Source organism: Eutrigla gurnardus (genome assembly GCF_963514095.1).
Source record: "Eutrigla gurnardus genome assembly, chromosome: 14".
In the NCBI taxonomy this organism is placed as follows: domain Eukaryota; kingdom Metazoa; phylum Chordata; class Actinopteri; order Perciformes; family Triglidae; genus Eutrigla; species Eutrigla gurnardus.
The window spans coordinates 305,591-329,166 of record NC_139937.1 but is presented as its reverse complement, the minus strand read 5'-3'; the positions used below and the strand labels follow the sequence as shown (position 1 = coordinate 329,166).

At 42.1% G+C, this 23,576-nt stretch overlaps 1 protein-coding gene across 2 annotated transcripts in view; it reads left to right on the top strand.

Moving 5' to 3' along the window:
- The window catches only part of adcy3a (adenylate cyclase 3a), a 98,382-nt gene extending 93,362 nt beyond the window's left edge, over positions 1–5,020 (top strand). The window contains exons 21-22 of one of the 2 annotated variants that reach the window (XM_084027205.1): positions 422–586; positions 2,037–5,020. In XM_084027205.1, coding sequence (XP_083883331.1) covers positions 422–586; positions 2,037–2,048 — 177 coding nt within the window. In that variant the 3' untranslated portion in view covers positions 2,049–5,020. Of the gene's footprint in view, positions 1–421; positions 624–2,036 lie in introns of those variants that run through there. The other variant, XM_084027204.1, reaches the window with a different exon arrangement.
- Positions 5,021–23,576: the final 18,556 nt, after the last annotated feature.

Genomic DNA, 23,576 nt, shown 5'->3' with positions numbered 1-23,576 from the left:
GAAGATAATAATGATGATAAAACAATGATGACAATAATGATTATATGATAATACTATGATTATGATCATATACATGATGATGATAATAATGATGATGAGAATGATAATAAAATGATGATGATAATAATATGATGATATATCAATGATGACAATAATGATGATATGATAATACTATGGTGATGATCATATCAATGATGATGATAATGATGATAATAATAATATGAAGATATTAATATGATTGTAATATCAATGATGATAATGAATGATAATAATGCATTTATGATGATAATATCAATGCTAATAATAATAATGACGTCCTTGCATGTACTTTACCAGGGGCCCTTGGTCGCGACCTAAATAAATGTGTTTCTTTTTCCACTGAGAAACCTTCTGAAAGCCTGTTTGTGTGGGCCGCTCCCAGGTGGTGGAGGAGTGCTACAACATCCTGAAGGAGTATGGCTTCCGCTTTGTGAGGAGGGGGCCCATCTTTGTGAAGGGGAAAGGAGAGCTGCTCACTTACTTTCTGAAGGGACGAGACAAACAAGGCTCCTTTATCAATGGCTCCTCTGTCACTCTGCCACACCAGGTGGTGGACAGCTAAGCACACACACACACACACACACACACACACACACACACACACACACACACACACACACACACACACACACACACATGGTTGCTGTCTGTGGAAAGATATGTGCCAGTAGAGATTAGATTTCAATTTCTACGTCGCTCAAGTTGAAGCAAAGAACTCAAAACATTATTTTATTTTTGGATTAGATGATTAATTAAGGAAAAATACTGTATTTATGACACTATATAAGATTAGAGGATTACCAAAAATGAGAGTTCATAAAGGCAAGTCCAGATGGAGTAGGCTGTTAGCAGTGTCATATGATAGCCACATTATTTTTCATTTATGGCATCTGTAAAAAATTGAAAATGGTTAAGAAATGCAGTTTGTTACAATATTAACAAATGATTTTTTAAGTCAAGTTTTTGGCCTTTTATTCCGAGATAGGACAGTGTTAGAGTGAAAGGGGGGAGAGAGATGGGGATGACATGAGAAAGGGCCGCCAGTCGGATTCAAACCTGGGGCCGCTGCAGTGAGGACTCAGGGGGCCCAATATTAAGAAGAAGAAGAAGAAGAAGAAGAAGAAGAAGAAGAAAGGAGTTTATTGCCAAGTATGTTTTCACATATAAGGACTTTGCCTTGGTGTTCAGTGCCCATAATGATTACAAAGAATACACAATAACAAATACTTTGAAAGAAATCTTGTATTTGACCCAATCCTATTTTGAGAGAATTCCATTAGTAACTGGAGTATGGAGTAGATATGAAAATGTCATGTCATGACATTATCCTGTCCTAATAATTGGGTTATTTCATGACATTATTCAGATAATCAACTAAATCTACTCCTTAAAATTGCATTACAACATACTGGAATCACATTTAGTCAAGACACAACTATTGTTATTGCTTCAAAGATAAGACACCCATCTTTTTTAAGTGAAAATAATCAAATAAACAAGATGATCAGAAATAAGAAGGTCTCCCTGCATGAATAAAGGATAAACGATAAAAAAAACTGTATTTTTCTATCCTGTATTTTTCACTTCTCTACCATGATAGTGAGCTAGACAGCTTGTTCAAGTCACTCAGGACCAAGGAGAATCTTGATAACTGAAATTCACCACCATCAACTTATAGTCAGCATTTTTGTTGTGATAAAATCCAATATGGTCCTGTCCTGGTCTGGAGGCAGCTGGATGCCTGAGAACAAAACAAAAGTGACACGAAAACATGATGCACATCTGTCAAACATCTGGACTAACCAACTGTATTCAATCACATTTGAATTTAAATGCAATGGCAGGCGTTTATCTCTTTCCATAAACATCTTTCAGATAGAATATAACATTGATCCCACACACACACACAAACCCCAGCACATTAACACTACGTGGCGTTTAGATGCCCGCCTTAAATCCTGGACTGCTCCACATTTACAGAATACTTCCATGTACAGATACCTGACTGACTGATCTGAGCTCCAGTGTCTCTGATGAGGAAGAGGACTTGGAAGTGGACCAATGAGAGGCCAGAGTGTGATCTACCACCTGTTGCTGCCAACGTATGGTTGTGTTCATAGTGTATTCTTGCTGTAGACTCTGATCTGGGACCAGATCTGTGCTCTCCGTCCTGCAGCACACTACACCCCTGGCTTCTGGATGGACCTGTTTTGAACATAAATGAGGGCAGATTTAGGACGGGGACACTGTCCAGACTGTAGCAAAAATGGATAGATAGAAGTGCCTATCACAGCGGTGATCACCATGTTCTCATGTTGTTGAAGCATTCGTCTACAGGCAGGGACAATTCTTCCTTTTCACAATGCCACAGAGTAGAGTTCCAGTTTATTTCAACTTGCTCTCTTCACAAATTCATAACGGTACATTTAATAGCAGAGATCTGCAAATCAACAAAATATCTCAGAAGATGGTACACAAACACACTGACAGGTTTGTCAAACTTACTTGAATAGAAAAAAAATTTAAATGGTAACATAACGTCTCATCCCAGTTTTCACCTTCGACCTATCTTACTTATTGTAGTGTTGCTGGAATTCTGGTCAAAATTTCAGGTGCCCTCACTTTCAGTTTAATCTCTAAATGAAGTGATAATTGATAATCTGATGAAAGTGTTGGTTTGTATCTAAGATGTCGACCAATTAGACCTACTTAAGTGACGTCACTGTGACATGAACTCAGCAATTCGCTTGGTGCAACATCAGAAAACCACAAAAGGACACAAGCTGTAATGAACTGGAACTTTCCTTGAACTGTAGTCATGTGGAAGAAGATAGATTGAGGATGTATTAGAATTCATGATGTAAAATGACGGCGAAACAAAAAGTTAAAATCCATTATGTGGAACTTGTTGCAGCCTTCCACGTTGTTTCCACAAGGTTTGGACCAACCCCATTTCCACCTGATGTTAATGTGAAATCTGTATCTGAACGCTGATATGTGATTAGGAGCTCTTTGCATTCAGAGCTTATACATAATAAACATCCTCATGATCTCTACGTCACCTGCTCTCTGGTGGGAGGTCAACACACCTTTAACACAGACGATTCCGCTGTAGCTTGATGCATCAAAACAACTCAAAAGGTGAACTTTTGCTCGTCTCTCATATTTACACGACTATTCAACAGGTGAAGTTGCTTGTTTAGATGGAACGCTGTATCGCCTCGTCTCACCTCTGTGACGACCTCTGTTGCTGTCTCAGAGGTGTAATATTCTGTTACGCCTTTCTGCCTTGGTGAGCGTTAAGACTGACGACGGGCGGAATAACGGCAGAATACTCCCGCAATGAAAAGGCCGTCTAAAGGGGCTTAAAAGGGGCAATAGTTTCCAGCTGAATTCATGTGGCATATTCCACTTTGCTTTTGACGCTATTGTCTGACCACAATGCTCTGAAGCAATGCTTTTCACCTTCCATTCAAGTCAGGTGACCTTTTGTTCAAGGTGACGGCCATAACCCTGGTATTTCCCTGATCCAGCTCAGGTATGCACATACAGGTCACAAGTTCATAGCACGTGGAATTGAGTGAATTATGGCCTGATCATATGTGTCTTGTTGGTCTCTACTATCACATATTCCAAATGGACATGGCCGGCTGACGCACACCAGTCCTGCATATGCTTAAGTGTTTCTACATGTTGCAGTTGGCAGATGTGGTCTGTGTGGTCCAAAGTTGTTTGGTTGAAAGCTGCAAGAAGTTTACCCTGACTCTCATAGACCTGGGCAGGTGAAAACCTCGCTGTCGAAACCTTTGTGGACTATGTGGACATGGTCTCATGTACACGTCCTCTCACAGCTTCAGAAAGGCTCACCCACCGTAGTCCCTCAAGCCAACATGGGTTTGATGCCAAAGTCAGCAAATCAAATGTGTGTCATGGGTCAATTGAAGCTGAAGTAGAGCCCCACCCATACTGGATTTTTTTACAGCCCATAATGGTATTAGATCTTTGGCTTAGTGGTATAGTGAAAACGATTAGTAAGAGAAGCACCCTGCTGCTTCTCTTTAGGCCCAAACATTATTTTGCTTGTGTTGCATGTAGGGAAGCTCTGACATTCCTCCCTCTAAAGTTGGTGTTTTGGATGTAAAAGGCCTTGATTTGTCAGCAGTTCCATGCAGGAGAATGAGCGCCACCACCTGGCAGGAAGCAGATGTACTGTGTGTGTGTGTTTCGGGGGACGTAAATGTATTCTGCTATTTCCTCTGCTGATTGTAAAGCCCATTAATGTCTAAGTAGAATGGGATGAAAGTGCAATAGTTTCGTCTACGACCCTGACACTCTCCTCTCTTCAGGAAAGGTCAAATCATTCCTTCTCCTTTAATTGCTATTTTTTTATAATGTAAACTACAAGTTTTGCTCTATTTAAAGAAAGAGAAAGGGAGCTGAATGTGTCACAGTTGTACATAGAATTTAGACAGTGTTTATTGTTCAGATGTATTTATTGAAAATGACAGGGATGTTGTTTTTCTTACACTGATGTGAACGTGCCAATGATAAACGAACAGTGTTAAATGAAACCACTACTGTTTCTGATTTGTATATTTATTTCATCATGACTTCAGGTTTGGGTTGCAACTCTATCTTTGGAGTTTAGTAACAACACTGAGAATGGTGAGCCGACGGCAGCCGATGGCAGAAGCACACACCAATATGACTCCATGTTGTGGTTCTACTTGTTGTGTGCTTTTGTCACACTTTGATTCTTCTTCACAATTCTAGTGATTTCAATAAGATATGCTGTCAATTCCAATTCTGGTTTTAAGGTTAGAAGAATTTGTCATTCAGTGTACCCTCTTTCATTTCACTTGTCATCCTAAGGTGAGTTCATTAAACAAACTCTATGAAGACAAGCCTTGGTGTAATGATCACTGCACACGAAGTGAAACGACATTCTGGAAGCTCATCAGCTTTTTCTGCAGGTTCACCGGACACAAGTTACACAGATCGCAGTATTATTTGTTTAGTCGTTTGCCTTTATTTATGGAGAGGTGGGAGGGGGGGCGCTGCAATGAGGTATGCTGTAGCCTACATTACCATATCCTGCAATATGTGTCTTAATATTAAAGATTAATATAGAGCTATCACATAGTAGTAGCAGTTGTAATAATTGATTCAATATACAGTACAAATACAAGTAAGAACAGGTTGAATAAACAGAAGTAATGTAATAACAAGTCTACAGTTTGTACTAGTAAATCAGCTTGACTTCACTGACAGAGAATAATGTTTAAAGCAGAGATGAAATGAAAAATGCCGCATTTTATGCTGCATTTTCCATTATGAATGAAAGGAATGGAAGCCATTTTTCACTGCAGGGCAGTGCGCACTGGCGTCATTTCTAAAATTCGTAGGATAATACACGAAAATTTTTTACATAACTTTTCGTACCATACGAAAATTCATGAGAATACGTTGCCTTATCTGACCCGAATGAAGGAATTGACCCAGACAACCATTTCTATTTCAACATGACTGGGAAATGTCAGTACTACACTGAAGTTCAATACAATGATAGCATTGAGATGGACGGGAAACTGGCTCTAATTCAATTTAATAGCAGGAGTCTATACACCAACTTTGGCCACATCAAGGAATACCTAAATCACTTAAAAATCCCTTTCACCATCATTGCGGTGTCGGAAACATGGATTAATGAAGACAAAGGCACAGATTTTTTCCTGGATGGATATAATCTTGTATGTGTTAACAGGAGAAACAAAGGCGGAGGAGGAGTGGCCCTATTCATTGACAGTAACATCAAGTATGAGACGGTACAAAACATGTCTAAAGCTGTGGATCACTTGTTGGAATGTGTGACAATTGAAATCTGTGTAACGAAAGGTAAAAATATAGTTGTAAGCTGTGTTTACAGAGCACTGGACTCAAAAATAGAAGACTTCAATGAATGTGTGGGTGAAATATTCTCTGAAACAAGCCAAAAGAGAGTTTTTATCTGTGGTGACATAAATATTGACTTGATCAATCCAAAACAAAACACGGAAATCGATGAGTTCATTAACATGATGTATACAATGGGCTTACAACCTCTCATCACATGCCCTAGCAGGATCACTACACACAGTTCTACTCTGATTGATAATATCTTTACTAACGTTACTGACATAGCAAGTGGAATCCTGATAAATGATATAAGTGACCACCTACCTATCTTCGCTATCTATGACTGCAAATTCACTGTGAGGCAGACACCGAACAAAAACATATACATAAGGGTCAGAACTGAAGAAGGAATGAATACACTGAAAAATGAAGTACTGATGCAAAACTGGAACAATGTTTACAATGAAACAGATGTGAATGATGCATATGATTCCTTTTTGCAAATATTTAAAACACTGTATGACAGACACTGTCCTGTGAAAAAAAGACACCCAAATCGGAATAAGGAGCAGAAACAATGGCTCACAAAAACATTGATAAACGCCTGCAGGAAAAAAAAATACTCTGTACAGACAGTCAAATCAAGGACGGCCCAGTGTGGAAGAAAAACTCTCCAGGTCCAATTCTGTGGCTGGTTCAAATGAGGTTTAATCACTGACCGTGGAGAAAAGAAATTCACAGTGTATCCATGAAGATCCATTCTCCCGAATGGCCTGGCCGAGGTGGATTTATACAGAACATTCGGGAGAACAAAAGGGAAGGCGTCATGAGTGGATTTGCATTGAATCAACACATGTCTCTCTGCAGAGGAAGAGACATCTGTGGATGTCTACAAGGTGTGACTGTTCTCGGGACAGCTAGACAATGTCACTACAGGGTTCACCCTTCGGGCCTTGATCAATGTATGTGAGACAAATGTTACGGAGACAGTTCAGGAAGAGGGAAAGATCAAAGAGTCTTTTCATCAAGACTGTAAGGGTTAAACACAATAAAAAAACAGCTCAGCAGGACATTTGATGTTCCGAGAGAAAGGAACATTATATGAGATCAGTGATGGGAATAACGGCGTTATAAGTAACGGCGTTAGTAACGGCGTTACTTTTTTCAGTAACGAGTAATCTAATTGATTACTTATCTCATTATTATAACGCCATTATCGTTACTGCAAAAACATGTTTTGCGTTACCTCATTGAAGGCAGAAAAAAATGTTACGCTGTAAACAGAGACGCGTCAAGCACAGGACCAAGCGGAATACGGCCGCTCAAGCTGAAGCCTGTTTCCCTTAGTTTAGACCGCCCACAAGCTTCTCGATTGGCTCTGCCGTTTCTTGTGTGATTGGCCGTCCCCGCTGTCACTCCATCTTGCTTGCACACCGACGGTCTGCTAGTCTGCGGTCAGGAGTCCTACAGGAGTCCGCTACTGTAAGTTGGGAGTTTGTTCTGCCTGGTTCACGCCAGCTAGAAGGATTGTAATATCAGAGGTTTCTTTTGCATTAACGTTTGAATCGGTGTCCATGTGCGCACGTGCGTGTGTATGTGTGTTTGGTAATTCGACGCAGCCAGGATGTCTAAAAAAAGAGAAGTGGACATAAGAGACTTCTTTAGAAGTCAAAGTGTAAGTTACTCAAAGAAATGCGTTACACCCATCCTGCAACACCTTCCCTGGCTCCCAATAAAGCAGCATATCCACTTCAAGATCCTCCTCTTCATTTACAAAGCTCTTAATAATCTGATCAATAAAATGTATTATTATTATTATTGTTGTTATTATTACTATTGGATTAGAATTGGTTGATAATGTTTTGCTACATGATTTTCCAAAAGATTTTTACCAATCCACTCTATAAGCATAGTAATTATAAGATCTCCACTAAAATGGTTTAGATTTGTGCACTATGGATTTCTGTTTGTAATGTATTGAGTATCCATTTCATTATAATACTCAGATTTATCATAAATAATTGAACACGCACATGTATTTTAAGTTCCGTCAAAGAGGGATGGAGATGGGGTCCAAATTATTTGACACATCAGTATTTAAAAATTATTTGAAAGTAACGCAATAGTTACTTTCCAAAGTAACTAGTTACTTTTAGAATATGTAACTCAGTAACTACTTTAGTTACTTTCTGGGAGAAGTAACTAGTACTTTAACTAGTTACTTTTTTAGAGTAACTTGCCCAACACTGTATGAGATACAAATAAGAATTGTAAGGTAACACATTTTCTTCTACACCAGTCAGAAGTGAGATACAAACTCTATAGAAACAAGCTAAACAGCATCCTAAATGATCGCAAGAAAGAATATTACAGCAATTTACTAGCAGAAAACATGAAGTATACAAAAAAATGATGGGATATTCTAAACAACGTGACTAATAATAAAAGTAAAAAACCAAACTACCCTCCCTACTTCAAGTATAACAACATGCAGGAGGATAACCCGGAGGTCATAACAAATAGATTCAATACATTTTTTGTAAACATCGGACCAGAGCTAGCCAAGGACATTCCTGACTCACTCCCACTACACTGGGACCACTTTGATAAGGATGGAGACAGAAATCCCAGCTCAATGTTTCTCACACCAGTGAAGGACACAGAGATTAGACACCTGGTCAACAAATGCGTAGCTAAAACTTCTACTGATGTTGACGACCTGGACATGAGGCTAATTAAGAAAGTATTAGATGGAATCATTTCACCCCTGACATACATTTTCAATCTGTCATATCAAACTGGGACATTTCGCAGCAAAATGAAAGTTGCCAAGGTTGTGCCACTGTTTAAGAATGGTGACACACATAAATTGCTATATGACAGCCAATATGGCTTCAGAAGGAACCATTTGACTGCCCTAGCTCTAACTGAGTCTGTGGAAATCATTACCGACGCTATTGACCAAAAACAATATTCAATAGGAATTTTCATAGACCTGAAAAAAGCATTTGACACCGTTAACCATATTTTACTGTCTAAACTGGAGAGATATGGCATTAGAGGTGTAGCACTGCAGTGGGTCAAGAGCTATCTACACAAGAGATCCCAATATGTCAAAATAGGTGATAACACATCGACTAGCTTGGACATAGTCTGTGGGGTCCCACAGGGGTCAGTTCTGGGTCCAAAGCTGTTTATACTATACATAAATGATATATGCAAAGTGTCAAATATTCTGAAATTAATATTATTCGCGGATGATACCAATATTGGGCTGCACGGTGGTGTAGTGGGTAGCACTGTCGCCTCACAGCGAGAAGATCCTGGGTTCAATTCCCAGGTCGGCCCGGGTTCCTTCTGTGTGGAGTTTGCATGTTCTCCACGTGTGAGCGTGGGTTCTCTCCGGGTTCTCCGGCTTCCTCCCACAGTCCAAAGACATGCAGGATGGGGATAGGTTAATTGGGGACTCTAAATTGCCCGTAGGTGTGAATGTGAGCGTGAATGGTTGTTTGTCTCTACATGTTGGGCCTGCAATAGACTGGCGACCTGTCCAGGGTGTACCCTGCCTTCGGCCAATGACAGCTGGGATCGGCTCCAGCCCCCCTGTGACCCTAAATACAGGATAAGCGGTAGAAAATGGATGGATGGATACCAATATTTTCTGTTCTGGGAGTGACTTAAACCAACTTGTGGAAACAGTAAATCAGGAAATGGCCAAACCTTATGTGTGGTTTAATATAAATAAATTATCACTAAACCTTGGAAAAACTAAATACATGCTATATGGGAAAAGAGGCTGCAACAACAGTACTAACATTCAAGTAAACGGAGTGAATATTGAGAGGGTCCGTGAGAATAAAGTATTGGGAGTGATTATCGATGACATGTTAAGTTGGAAGCCACACATAAGACAATTAAAAAGGAAGTTGGCCAGGAGTGTGTCCATACTTTGGAAAGTACAAAAAATACTAAATCAAAAAGCACTTCATGGACTTCCGGTAATGCGAGTGCTTGTGTAGCCACGTTTTGTCGGAGCTCCGGCACGTTATCCTGTTTTAATTATTCCTGTTGGCGTTAAAACTCAAACTATACGGATTTTAATCCAGGTGATGTCCCTGGATCAATTGTGGAGCAAAGCTGCCGGCAAAATGCCTACAAAAAACACAACGAAAAAGAAAGATGTGCAGCCAGCTTCTCCTCCTGCTGTCGACGGTAAGCTAGCAGGTGGCGCCGGTGGCGCTAGCGAAGGTGCTAGCCCCCCAGCCACTAGCTACAACCGGGAAGCAGACCCGGGACTGACCAGAGCTCTGGAAGCAATGACGGCAAATATCGCCCAGATGATGGATGAAAAGCTGGATAAGATGGCGCTCGATATCAAAGCCAACATCTCTCAGAGTTTGAAAGAAGTTTCCGAACGGGTCGGCGAGGCTGAGCAGAGGATCCTAGTGGTGGAAAACGCCTCGGTTGATACTGAAAAACGCCTGCTAGCTCTGGAAAAGACGGCGAAGGAGCTGACCGAGCGTCTCCACGACTACGAAAACAGGAGCCGACGCAGAAACCTACGGATCATGGGCTTGCCGGAGAAGCTGGAGGGGACGAATACAACAGCGTTTATGGAGACGTGGATACCCGAGATCCTACAGCTTGACACCAAATCGGGACGCATCAAGTTGGAGAGGGCACACGTCCAGAGACGTCCAGGTTTCCCCGCGCCATGATAGCAAGGTTCCATAACTTCAGCGATCGCCAGCGAGTGATGGATGCAGCCAGACCACTGCATGAAAAGTGGGATTTTCGTCAGTTAGCGGCCCTGTAAATTGCCGTGGAAGTTCAGGTTTACGACTGCACACGACAATTTGCAGGAAACACCGAAAACTGACGTGAATTGCCGGGAATTGACGTGGGCCTTGCTTGGCAGTTGTCCCCCCATGACCCCCCTCCCCGTAATCCTAGGGGAGGCTTTAACATGTAAATGAAAATGCTGTGAGCTATACAAATGCAAATCAGGGTAGCAGGGGGAGTTTTACCCCAGGTGACATTTTTCTGAAAGGTGTTAACTTCATTTCATTTTCATTCAAAGATATAACTTCATTTCATCTTCATTCAAAGATACACAAAACAATTTGCTTCAACAATTACTTTTAATCAGGCTTTGCCACAAAGGTAAAATGTACATTCATGCAAACAACATCACAGTCTCCTAGAGCTCAACCACTGTGCATAGTGGCATGACTACAGTGACCCTTTCTTTGGTCTTGCTTAAATGCACAGTGGATGTGTTAACCACACATCTCCCAGCAATGCGCTCAACAGGCAGAAATGATGCTGTCTATGACGTGTCTGTTCCCTGCAAGCTCCAAACTTCTATTGGCTTTCCATAAAAATGTCTGTCCGGATGGGGATGAAGCCAGGAAACTTGCGCAATAACATGTTTAAATGCAGTACCTTTTGACACAACATTAACAACTATAAACTGCTTTATAATGGCTGGTCGTAGTTCTGCTAGAGGGTCAAGGATGGGTTCATAGGAGGTGTGTTCGAAATGCCATACTAACGTCCTACTCGTACTTAATTGTGACGTAAATTTGAGTACGTAGTGCGTTCACATACAATAGTATGTGAATTTGTGTACGCGAGAAATGCCCGGATGTATACTGCATTGGCAAGAATTTCTGAGTATACAGCGGACCTTGCTAAATCTACTCAACTTCCCCAAAATTCATTGCGGCTCGTCTGACTTCTGAAAAGTTTTGGATAATGGCGGACGACTGCGGTGATTCTGGCGACAGCCCGACACAAACCACGTACACATGTAAGTATACTGTAACATGACTTTTATGTTTCCAGCTGACATTTAAATCGTATTGATAATGAAGGTTACTTTATTGTTGTTGGCATTGTACGTTAACGTTACGAATCGAAGGTCCTGCCAGCCGGCTAGCCTACTGACGGTAATTTACCATAGGGGTTAGCGAGCGCAAGCGAAGCGGAAAATGTGCCGTTTTTACCGACGTTAACTAATAATATAGTGCTTATGTTAAACCATGGTTATATATTTACTAACGGTGATTAATAATGCTGTGCACCGTTGTCCGTTAAAGGGACGGATGCAGACACCGGGCGCCTCATTCAGTGGAGGAAACGATGAGGAGAAGTTCACCGGCAGGAGGAATGCTGCTCTGAGAGGCTTCACTTAAGAAAATGTGGTTTAAATGTTATAATTCTTATATCCAGGACTGCTGGAGACTCTGAGGATGTCCCAGGACTGCTGGAGTGGCTGGGCTTCGTCACTGTCACCCCCATCACCACCGTGGAACTATGGACATGGAACCCATCTGTTCTGTTAGTAAGCAGTGGACGAGGTTCTCCGTGGAACGCCTTGAAAGACAGAAGTCCTTCCTTTAAGAGACTAACGTTAACTCGGAGAAGAGAAGACGGGTGAACAATCCCAAGATTGCGGTAAGAATATGTTCGGTGACTGCTAGCTAAGCTAAAATTAGCAAAGCAAGCCCAAGCTAAAAGTAGCTTAAAAGCTAATAGTCCAAGCTAAAAGTAGCATAGTAGCCTTGTAAAAGAACAAGAGAGAGGAACCAGTGTAACGTTAAGTTGCTTTGTTAAGTGTATGTTGTTGGTCTTTTACAGGAAGCAGTACGCCGTCTTCACAACTCGGAGACGAATTGTAGGCGCTACGAACCGGAGCAAGGGTAAGATTTAAAGAATATGATTTCATTCTGCTGTATAAGGAAATAGATGCGTTAACAGTAGATACCGATCTTAACTGTTCATTTTGTTTTCACAGACGAACCTCGCTCATAACGAAGCTGTGACCTCTTACTTGCTCGGAGCTTTGTCCGCAAGTCCGGATTTCTATGACGCTGATAGTGACGCCATTGTGTGTAAGTAACTTTTACTGTTTTCTTCTTCCTTGTTTTAATTTTACTGTGACTTAAGTTTTCTTATTCATACCACTCATTTAATTGTTTTCCAGCTGCCTGTAAGACATACTATGAAACGGTACGCAGGAGCTTCAGACACACACAGCCTGATCTCGCATCGCAGGCGGAAGCTGTGAAGAGGTCAGCTCGGAGTCGTTCCAGGAGAAAGAGGGTAAGACTTATTAGATTTATTAGATCCGTTTTTGGTCAATGTGACCAAACCTACCTAAACCTATTTTTCAGGTGCATTAATAGATGTGTTTTGTCCATGCGCAGTGCATCGCGCAGTACTGATTGTCTTTATTGATTGTTTTACAGCTGCTGGAAGGGAGACGGAGTGTGCTTGCTGGCGATGAGGTGGACCGTTGGAAGTGCGCCACCACAGACATGATGTCTGATGAGGAGGACGGCGTCGTTGGCGGGGTGTCTTGATGGATTGTGCGACCTCCATCCTCTCGTAGCCAGGAGCTCACCGAGCTCTGTGCGACTCTACAGTCGCGATTAGAGAAGACTCCCAAGTACAGGGCCATGCACCGCAGGCGGCTGTAAAATTGACCAAATTTGGACAGAATGTCGCCAGTTCATTTGTTTGTTGTGTGGGCAAATTTGTACAGTTGTGTGTTGTGTTGTCAATAAAGCTCTTTCTTTGAATACTTCCTCCTGGCAATTTTTCCTTTCCTCAATAAATTCATTCATATTTATATTTATAAATATATAAATAAATAAAAATAAATATGTGTGTGTGTATATATATATGTATAAATATACATATATATATAAACATATATGTATATATATATATATATATGATATATATATATATGTGTATATATATATATATATATATATATATATATATATATATATATATATAGTGATAGATCTGCTAACCAATCACTAGTGATTATTCTTGTTTAAAAGACCCAGTGTGACCAATAGTAACACATCTGCCAACGGGGGTGGGGTTTACATTTATAATGACTCATCAGGTTGACCAATAGTGACAGATCTGCCAACGTGGGTTGGCTTTACATTTATAATGACCAGATCTGCCAACCAATCACGAGCGATTATACTTGTTTAAAACTAGTGGTTTCATCCAATCCTGAGTGAGGATATTCAAGCCATCTCTGGCCAGGCGCGGTTTCGCTGCTATTAGGCTTGTTTCGAATCAAGCATGCGCATGCATTTGCCTCGCAAAACAAGGCATTCTGGGAAAATGTCACAAATGCTGGTGATAACTTCCCTTTGCGACATGTCACATGACTTTAAAAACTTGCGGTATCTCCAGGTACCTCCCTTCGCATGCTTTTCTCTGCAGATGGTCTGAAATAAGTGCGGACATAAGACACTCCCCTCAACGTTGCCCTAGTTGGTTAGAATTATCACGTGGTATTTCCCACGTGAGAAAATTCCTCAGCCTCCGTCAACAACGGGACTTCAAATGCCTCGGCTCGAGTTCGTCAGCGACGAAGAAAGCCAGCGCCACTGGGCAGGCCATATTCTTTGTGCAAAGTCCGTGAAGTTTCCCCTGGCACGATAGTTTTTGTTATGTATACAATTATTAATAAAGTTTAAATAAAAAAAAATAAAAAAGTCCGTGGAGTGCACCTGTGTCCGACTTGACGTAGTGGGAACTTGGCGTGTTTACGACGAGTTCCGGCGGATCCTCTCAAGTCTCGTGCATGCATCGGCGCAAATGCATGCGATCTGAAACGCGCCCATTCATATGCTAATTAGAGCCTTCGCTGTGGTCCGTTTCCGACCATTTTCGGCCCAGACGAACGCGGCGTTCGCAGCCTGTAAATTGTCGTTAACTCCCGAAAATTAGGGAGATTTCAGGGCGTTTACAGGGACGAAAATCCGACTTTTCATGCAGTGGACGTCTCAAAGACATCCGCGTCGAGGGAACGAGGATTCACTTTTTCCCAGACTTTGCTGCTGCAACACAGAAGAAGCGACGCGAGTTCGACCAGGTGAGGAGGAAGCTGCAGAGTATCGAGGGGGCTCGCTATGCCATGATCTACCCTGCTTCATTGAAGATTATGGTGAATAACACTGTTAAAACATTTCATTCTCCAGAGCAAGCCTCTGCGTTTGTTGACTCTCTCTAGTGAACGGAAAATATTTAACTGAAGTGGGTAATTTCACCATTGCTCAGATGTGGTGTTAACTAACAGGGCAACTGCCCCACCTAAAAAGCACATTTTGCTTATGGTCTTCTGAGTTGACTCAGGAATAATCTTTAAAGCATCATATGGATACACTAGTAATTTGTATCTAATAAGTTACAGTTATTAGAGAAATGCAAGTAGTGGTTATTATTCATGCAATGTCTGCTTACTGTCAACCAGGCAAAACAATCATTCAGCTTCCCATGGCTGTTAACATAGGGACTTTTGTTTGATTTTACTTTGCTACGCCATCAGGTAACATAATTTACCAAATATGTCCCCCACCCTCTCTTTTTTCCCTTTTTCCTCTTTTTTTCTCTCCTTCTCCTCCTTTTGGGGAGTTGGTTTACTTCTTTTTGGTTTTTATTAGTGGTGGGGCGGCTCATATTTCAGTCACTTTAATTTTAATGTGCCAGCTCGATTAGGAGTATGCTTGCATTTAGGGTTAGGCAAAGGGTCTTTCACTCTAAAGGAGGGTTTGGACTTACCCTCTGTTTGCTCTTAAGTTTAAGGGTTTTGGTATGGTCACTGAAGGACCTAGTGTTGGTGTTTGTAAATAGTTTTATTTTAAGTTTGGCCACTGTTTTGTTACAGGTTTACAAGGTGCTCAGTCCGAATAGCTTATTAGTTTGTATGACAGTGAGTATTAGCAACAACTTGAGTTATGCTAAAGTCTATTTAATTTAGTTATGAGTGTTCCTAATATCAAACTCTGTACTTGGAATGTACGGGGTATTCATCATCCAGTAAAGAGGAAAAAAATTCTCACCTCCCTTAAAAAGGAAGGTGTTGAGATCGCATTGCTGCAGGAAACCCACCTGGAGGACCAGGAACACCTCAAGCTGAAACGAGACTGGGTCGGCGAGGCTTTTTTTTCATCCTACACCTCAAACAGTAGAGGCGTGTGTATTCTAATCAACAAGAAACTGCCCTTTAAACTCGAATCCTGTGTCAAGGACAGTAATGGACGTTACATTATAATTAAAGGCCTACTATATGGAAGATATATTTCAATTCTTAACGTGTATGCTCCACCTGGTCACTAGGGGTGGGAATAAAAATTGATATTGCAATATAATGTTGTGCTCTCTGTCGCAATAAATAAATCGATACACTGACGGCAAATATCAATATTTTGGGTCTACGGGTTTTTTTAGACTCCCGTCGGTGCGTCTAAAGGTGCGTGTCCACAGGGGCGATTTTAAACGCGAGTGGACACGCCGCTTCCCAGTATTGCACGCTTGGTGGGCTGCCACGAGAGGATGATTGACAGGCGCTCTCCTTTAAACAACAAATTTTTGCGAGCGTTCGCGAGCGTTCCCGTCCGCCTCGGGAACGCTCGCGAAAATCTGTTGTTTGAAGGAGAGCGCCTGTCAATCATCCTCTAGTGGCAGCCCACCAAGCGTGCAATACCGGGAAGCGGCGCGTCCACTCGCGTTTAAAATCGCCCCTGTGGACACGCACCTTAAGAGTTTACGGTTCTCCGGAGCGGATCCGCGGGGGCCGCCCGCTGCCCGGTCTGAGCTCCAAGCGGGTTTCACACAGCTGGGTTTGATTGCCTATTTACGGGCAGGATTCCGAGCGGCGCGCTAGAGTTTAGAGGCTCACGGACTCTGGCATCGGGTACCCCGAGGCGGAGGAGGAGGGTCCGCCCCGCCGGCGCTGCCCTCGTTTCCCCCTGCTTAGAGCAGCACCGGTTCAAAAATGAGCGTCATGCGCGAATGACGCGAATGAAGCGAATGACGCGAATGAAGCGAATAGTCAAAAATGATCAAGCGGCGCGATACACGCGTCTCACGCGATTGTATTCGCGTCTATCGCATCCGGTGTGAACGCCGCATAAGTGTGGCCGTGTGCTGGCCGGTGCTGTTGTGAGCTTCAAGCGCTTTTCACACAGCATTGAGGGCATGAAGACCCACTTTTCGGCCGGGCTCGATTGCCTATTTACGGGCAGGATTCCAGGCGGCGCGTGTTTACCATCCGCCGGAGGGTCCGCATGTGTGGATCCGCGGAGCCGTGTGCTGCCCGGTGTTGCTGTGAGCTCCAAGCGGTTTTCACCCAGCTCTAAGGGCATGAGGCCCGACTTCCCAGGTACTGGATGGGTGAACATAACTCTGCACATAATTGGTTGCATACTGAAATGTGCCTAATATTTCATTTAATTCTGATGTTATTCTTATCTTGTTTAGCTATTGTTAAACTAAAACGGGCCCAAGTTTACATAAAACAAGTTGCTACTGACTTTTCCGTATCAGAAAGCACTGTCCTGGTTTACATAAGACATGTTATTAATGTTCATGCACTTTAATGTGTCCAGCTGGACAGTGTTTATTCATTTGTACATTGTACGAAGTTTTGGAATTTATTTTTTATGCATATTTTTTCTTTTTCAGTCACATATCGTGATATATCGTTGATGAAATTTCTTGCAATATATCGAATATCGCAGATATCGTGTATCGTGATATTATCGTTATCGTGGGCCAAATATCGTCACAGTATCGAATCGTGAGTTACCCGTATCGTCCCACCCCTACTATTTATGTACATAAAAGTGCGCAAAGTGACAAAATATGTGATATGCTATCAGGAAATAGAGGAGAGCAGGAGTGCAGTGTAAATAAAAAAGGGAGTAAAGGTGATAGAGTAAAAGTAAAAGTAGTAAATATTAATAAAAGTAGAGAAATCAAATAAGTAAGGATTAAGAGAAAATTTAGTTAAGGTGAAAAAGGCAAAACTAGAGAAATAAAATGAGTAAGAATTAAAAGAAAGTTATTAAAAGGTCCGTCTATCGACCGCCGCTTATCCTGTACGCAGGGTCGCGGGGGAGCCGGAGCCAATCCCAGCAGTAATGATTTAAAAAAAAATAAAAATAAAAGCAGAGAAAATAAATGAATTAGCATTCAAAAGAAAATTAGTTAAAGGTAAACAAGTAAAAGTCGAAAAAATAAAATAAGTAAGACAAAAGAAAGTCATTTAAAGAATAAATCAACAGTGGGAGGGCCAGATTAGGAGAAGGCGAGCGGAATAATAAGTGATAACACAGGAGCAAGATAACACAGCGCCGTCGGGCCACTGCACCCAGCCAGTGTGTAAAAAAAAAGAAGAAAAAATGGGTACAAATTACAGTACACAGTCGGAAGGACTGACAGCAGTTGAATTGGTAATGTTGAAACACCCAAGACAAAAAAGACAAATTAAAAAATGCATAGTGGCAAAGTGGCATAGAATAACAACAGGAGGCACAAGATGGCCAGTGACGGGAACCTTTGATCTAAATTACTGTGACCGGGTGGAATCAGAGTTAAGAGATAAAGACAAAAAGAATGATAAACGACACAAGCAAAAGAGAATAAGTTATGCGGAGCAGAGAGATGTGCTGCAATATTTTAAAATAGAAGGAACACATAAACACATGGCAATGCAACAAAAAATGGAGCGAAATGGCATAAAGTCAACTGCTCCAGGTCTGGAAATGCAGACACCACCACCGTATGCGCCTGTTGAGGGAGCTGGACAATTTCCACAAATGCAGCGAGGGACAGATGTGGACGGGAGAATAAGGGGGACAGTGGCGGTAGAGCTGAGGAAAAAGACAAAACAACAGAAATTAAAGTCACACACTAACACCAACAAACTAGCATACAGCCGAGGTCAAAAACACAGCGAGCCAAGAGCCCCAGCTGACTCCCTAGACTCCGAGCTGGAGGAAGATTTAGATAGAGAAGAAAAAGAGGCTAGCGATTATATACCAGACTTAGACCAAGAGGAACACCCGGAGATGAGAGACAGCGGAGAACAACAACGGCAATACAGTACACTACACCACTATACACCACTAGATCAAGAAGAGGGGATCTCAGATAAGGAAGGCCTGAGAGAGAGACAGCAGTTGAGCACACACGCACACACCCCCTCGCATGAAGAAGTGAGAGCAAGAAAGGAGGGGCAAAGCCACTCCTCCCAAGATGACGACTGGCGAATCAGAAACCGTAAACTAGACACACCACAAAGAGCACATTCCTATCCAAATACAGAAAAAACAAAAGTGATGAGAAGGAAAAAACATTCTCAAAAAGGCAGTGAGGCTCACCTGTACAGCAGTGATATAATAATAAGATGACAAGGCTACAACAACAAGAGGAGAGTCTTCGGAGATGACTGGAGGAGATGACGCATGGGCTGGAATGGAAACTACAGGAAACAAGGAAACTACAAAGAAACGCAACTACGTCACCACAGAGGCAGACGTACAGCATGGATCTAACTATCAATGGAGAAATAGATGAAGAGCAAGGAGAGGAGGACTTGCAACTGCGGGGGAGGATCCTCCCGAAACACCACAGTACAGGCAGAATGCCCAGTAGGAAGACACAGGACTACAGAGTGTCATGTGATGAGGCGAAAGAGGAGAGCGAAGAGGAAGGAGAAATGATGGGACCCCTGCTGGCCAAAGGGCCGAATCAGGCAGAGAGATATGTGCCTTGGAGTTTTATGGACATGACAGGGTTAATAAACCGCCTGCCTGCACTAACAGAAGGAGCAGATAAATGGATCAGAGACTTTGAAGATAACACAGGAGGAATAAAGCTGGCTATGGGAGACATCAAGGCCGTACTAATGAAGATAGTTGGCCAGTACATAACAGCTGAAATTCTCAAAGAAGGAGGCGTGAAAGCAGTAAACAACAATCATCAATATGACACCACTGCATTTGGGCCTTATCGTACGAAGGTGTGGGATGCACTACAGGCCAAATATTCATCTAAAATGGATCCATCCAGACTGGAGAGAGAAACAATTAAGGATGGAGATAATCCAGCACAATTTCTCCATGAGTTCCAGAGAAAGTGGAAAGAAGAAACAGGAAGTGAATGGAACACAAACGAGGCATCCAAAGCCCTCTTCAACTGTATGTGAAGAATGCCATACCAAAAGAAGTACGAGACAAACTAAACAATGTGGTTGGTTTGATGAAAATGGACTGGCCAGTATTCTCAGAACACATCATACATTATGTGGATGAATACAGATCTGAGAAATCAACCCAAGAGGAACAATGTAAAATGTTGGCAGGAAAACTAACACAGCTTCAGATTGGAGAGCTGACTAAAAACATGAAGAAACATAAAGAAAAGGCTTCAGTGATGACTAAAGCTCCAGAGAGTAAGCCTACACCTGAGGCACACATCAAACCAACAGTAACACAAGCACCAGTGTTTACAACAACAACGGGTACACCACAGGCCCCTCAACAGCCACAAGCTATCCAACAACATGGATATGCACCAGCCCCAACACCGATGCAACAAGGCCCACCAATACATGTGTACCTAGGCCGAGGAGGAAATAATGGCTACCCACCACAAGGTAGAGGAAGAATTAATCAAAATGGAGGACCATTTCAAAGAGGAAGATGGAGACAAATGCCATATCAACGCCAGCCATCTCCGTATGGCCCGCCAATGCAACAAAACGCACAGCAATGAGAGAATCGCTGCTGGGGATGTGGACAGCCAGGACACATGCAAAGAAGCTGCCCAACTAATCCATGGGCAGCAGGTCAAAACATAGGTCCATGGATGGGACCAGCAGCATGATGGCAATAGGGATGCCTAGAGAAACCTGAAGGGGAAGTAATAACACCTGTCCTAACCAAGCAGCCACGCACTGAACCCACCATAGAAGTAACGATACAGAACCATCAGCATCAGTTCATGGTGGATACAGGAGCAACATACTCATGCATTGGAAAAGAAGGAGCTGGACTTCCCCTCTCATCATCAAAAATTCGAACCGTCGGTTTCTCTGGGAAAACTCAAATAATACCAATGAGAGAACCAGTTCCAATAAAGATTGCAGGAAAAACAATTTATGCACCATTACTCTACTCGGTAGATACGCCCATCAATCTATTAGGAAGAGACATTCTGTGTGCATTAAAAGCAAAAATAATGTGTACTCCAGATGGACTTTATTTTGATCTGCCGGAAGAAAATCTACAAGGCATAATGACACCAGTGGTAATGGCACCAGTGGTGGAACAAGATGATGACATAAAAGAAGCTCAAGTATATTGGATGAAGCTAACTTCACCAAACTCCTTCCTACACCAAGAGTGGGAAATATGGAAGCTGTTCATAACACACTACTATGAAATGGCTAATGAACCAACACTCCCTTTTCATTGTACCATGTTGTATGATGTAGACAAAAGTCAAGAAGATTATGATGCCTGTTGGAATGAACTGATTAATCACTCCCCTACAGCCATACAATATGATGACATCATACTAGGACCTCACGGTGCTGCAGCAGCAGTCACACTGTCAAAAGACATAAAAGAATGGTTCCAGGTTCCTAACTCATCACCACATGTGACACTACTAATAGCGGATGGATATGAATCACATGATCTAGGACCAATGATTAAAGAAGCACAACAAATCAAGGAATGGATCCCCACAGACAATCAGTACATACAGTACATGTATCTCCAGACAGACGTTTCTGTAGAATATCATACAAACAAGCAGATGAAGCAACAGCAGAAAAAGTGTTGCTGCCCACAGAAGCAAGAACACAAATGCTATTAACCAAAGAACATGAAGACCTACTATTACAAGTTCCACCACAAGTATGGTCAAAACATAAAACTGTTGTAGGGTTAGTAAAATCAGCAACCCCAAGGCGATTCCAGGTAAAAACAGACATACGTTTGCCATACCAAAAACAATATCCTCTCAGAAAAGAAGCTATTGATGGAATTAAACCAACTATAGAAGGACTGTTAGAAGCAGGAGTTCTAGTAAAAACTAATAGCCCATGTAATACACCTATTTTTCCAATCAGGAAAATAAATTCCAAAGACTACAGGCTAGTGCATGATCTAAGAGCAATAAATGCCATAGTGACAGAAGAAACACCAGTTGTGCCTGATCCACATACTTTATTGTCCAACATCCCTCCAGAGACAAAATGGTATACAGTGATAGATTTATGTTCAGCATTTTTTAGTGTACCAGTTCACCCTGAGTCACAATACTTGTTTGCATTCACCTATCAGAATCAACAGTATACCTATCACAGGTTACCACAAGGGTTTGTGCACTAGCCATCTATTTTTAACAAAGTTCTAGCTGAAGACCTCCAACATTTAAATGTTCAGTCCACGACAGGGTTATGCATGTGCTGTGTTAATGCAGGAGTCCCCTACAGGCAAACAGCCTTTAGCCTATTACAGCACGAGATTGGACATCATTGAGGAAGGCCTGCCACCTTGCTACCAAGGATTGGCTGCTGCTGCCTTTGCTCACAAAAAAGCATCACTCTTGACAATGGGACATCCTGTCACCCTGTATACATCACACCAGCTACATGCTATGCTAACTAGCCCACGCTTTGTATTAACTCAAGCCAGAAGAACTGGTTATGAAGTTCTTCTATCAGGATCAGAATTAACAATACAACGTTGCAATACTATAAACCCAGCAACAAGAATGATATTGCCAACAGAGGGCATCCCTCATGACTGCCTTAAAGAAACAGATAGTTTCATGAAAGTACGCAACAAACTGCATAATCAGCCAATTCCATCAGAATTGACTATTTGTAGATGGATCCTGTGTACATGGCGATACAGGCAATCTTGCAGGATATGGAGTCGTACAGCTGAACCCCCATAATACGTTCACTAAACTCGTATCAGCGCGAATAAACCAACCATGTTCAGCTCAATTGGCAGAAATAAAAGCATTAACTACAGCTTGTAAACTAGCTGCGGGAAGAATGGCAACTATTTACACAGATAGTGCCTATGGCTATGGCGTATGTCACATTAACGCCAGCATCTGGAAACAACGAGGTTTAATTCGAGCAGATGGTACACCAGTAGTACATGGTCAGGCAGTACTAGAATTGATCCAAGCAATGCAGCTTCCCACAGAGTTAGCTATTGTAAAGTGTTCAGCACACCAACCTAATGACTCTCTGGTAGCTAAGGGAAACAACTTAGCTGATGAGGCAGCTAAAGAGGCAACAGGGAAAGCTACACAAGCCCCAATTCTGGTTGAGCAAGACTGTGCGCCTATAACCACTTTGAGCTCATTGATAGAAGTCCTAAATCAGGTCCCAGAGGCTGAAAAACGACTTTGGATACAGAGAGGAGCTATTAGAACAACAACTCCTCATGCAGGGTTGTGGAGAAGCTGCCATGGACACTTTGTCCTCCCGCTATCACTGTTACAGATAGCAATCAAGAAGCTGCATGAACCTGATCATTGTTCACGAAGTCAAGTTCTTCAGAAACTACAAGTGTAGTGTGGTTGACACCATACATGACTGCTATGGTAGATAGGCAATTGGCCACATGCCTACACTGTCCAAAATATAATGTGCGAAAAATGTTTACTCATCCTTTGGCACACATCCCAGTGCCAGGAGGTCCATTCAAACATCTAATGATAGATTATGTAGACATGCTTTACAGAGTTCAAAAGAAAAAATACATGTTTGTGGTCATCTGTAGATTTAG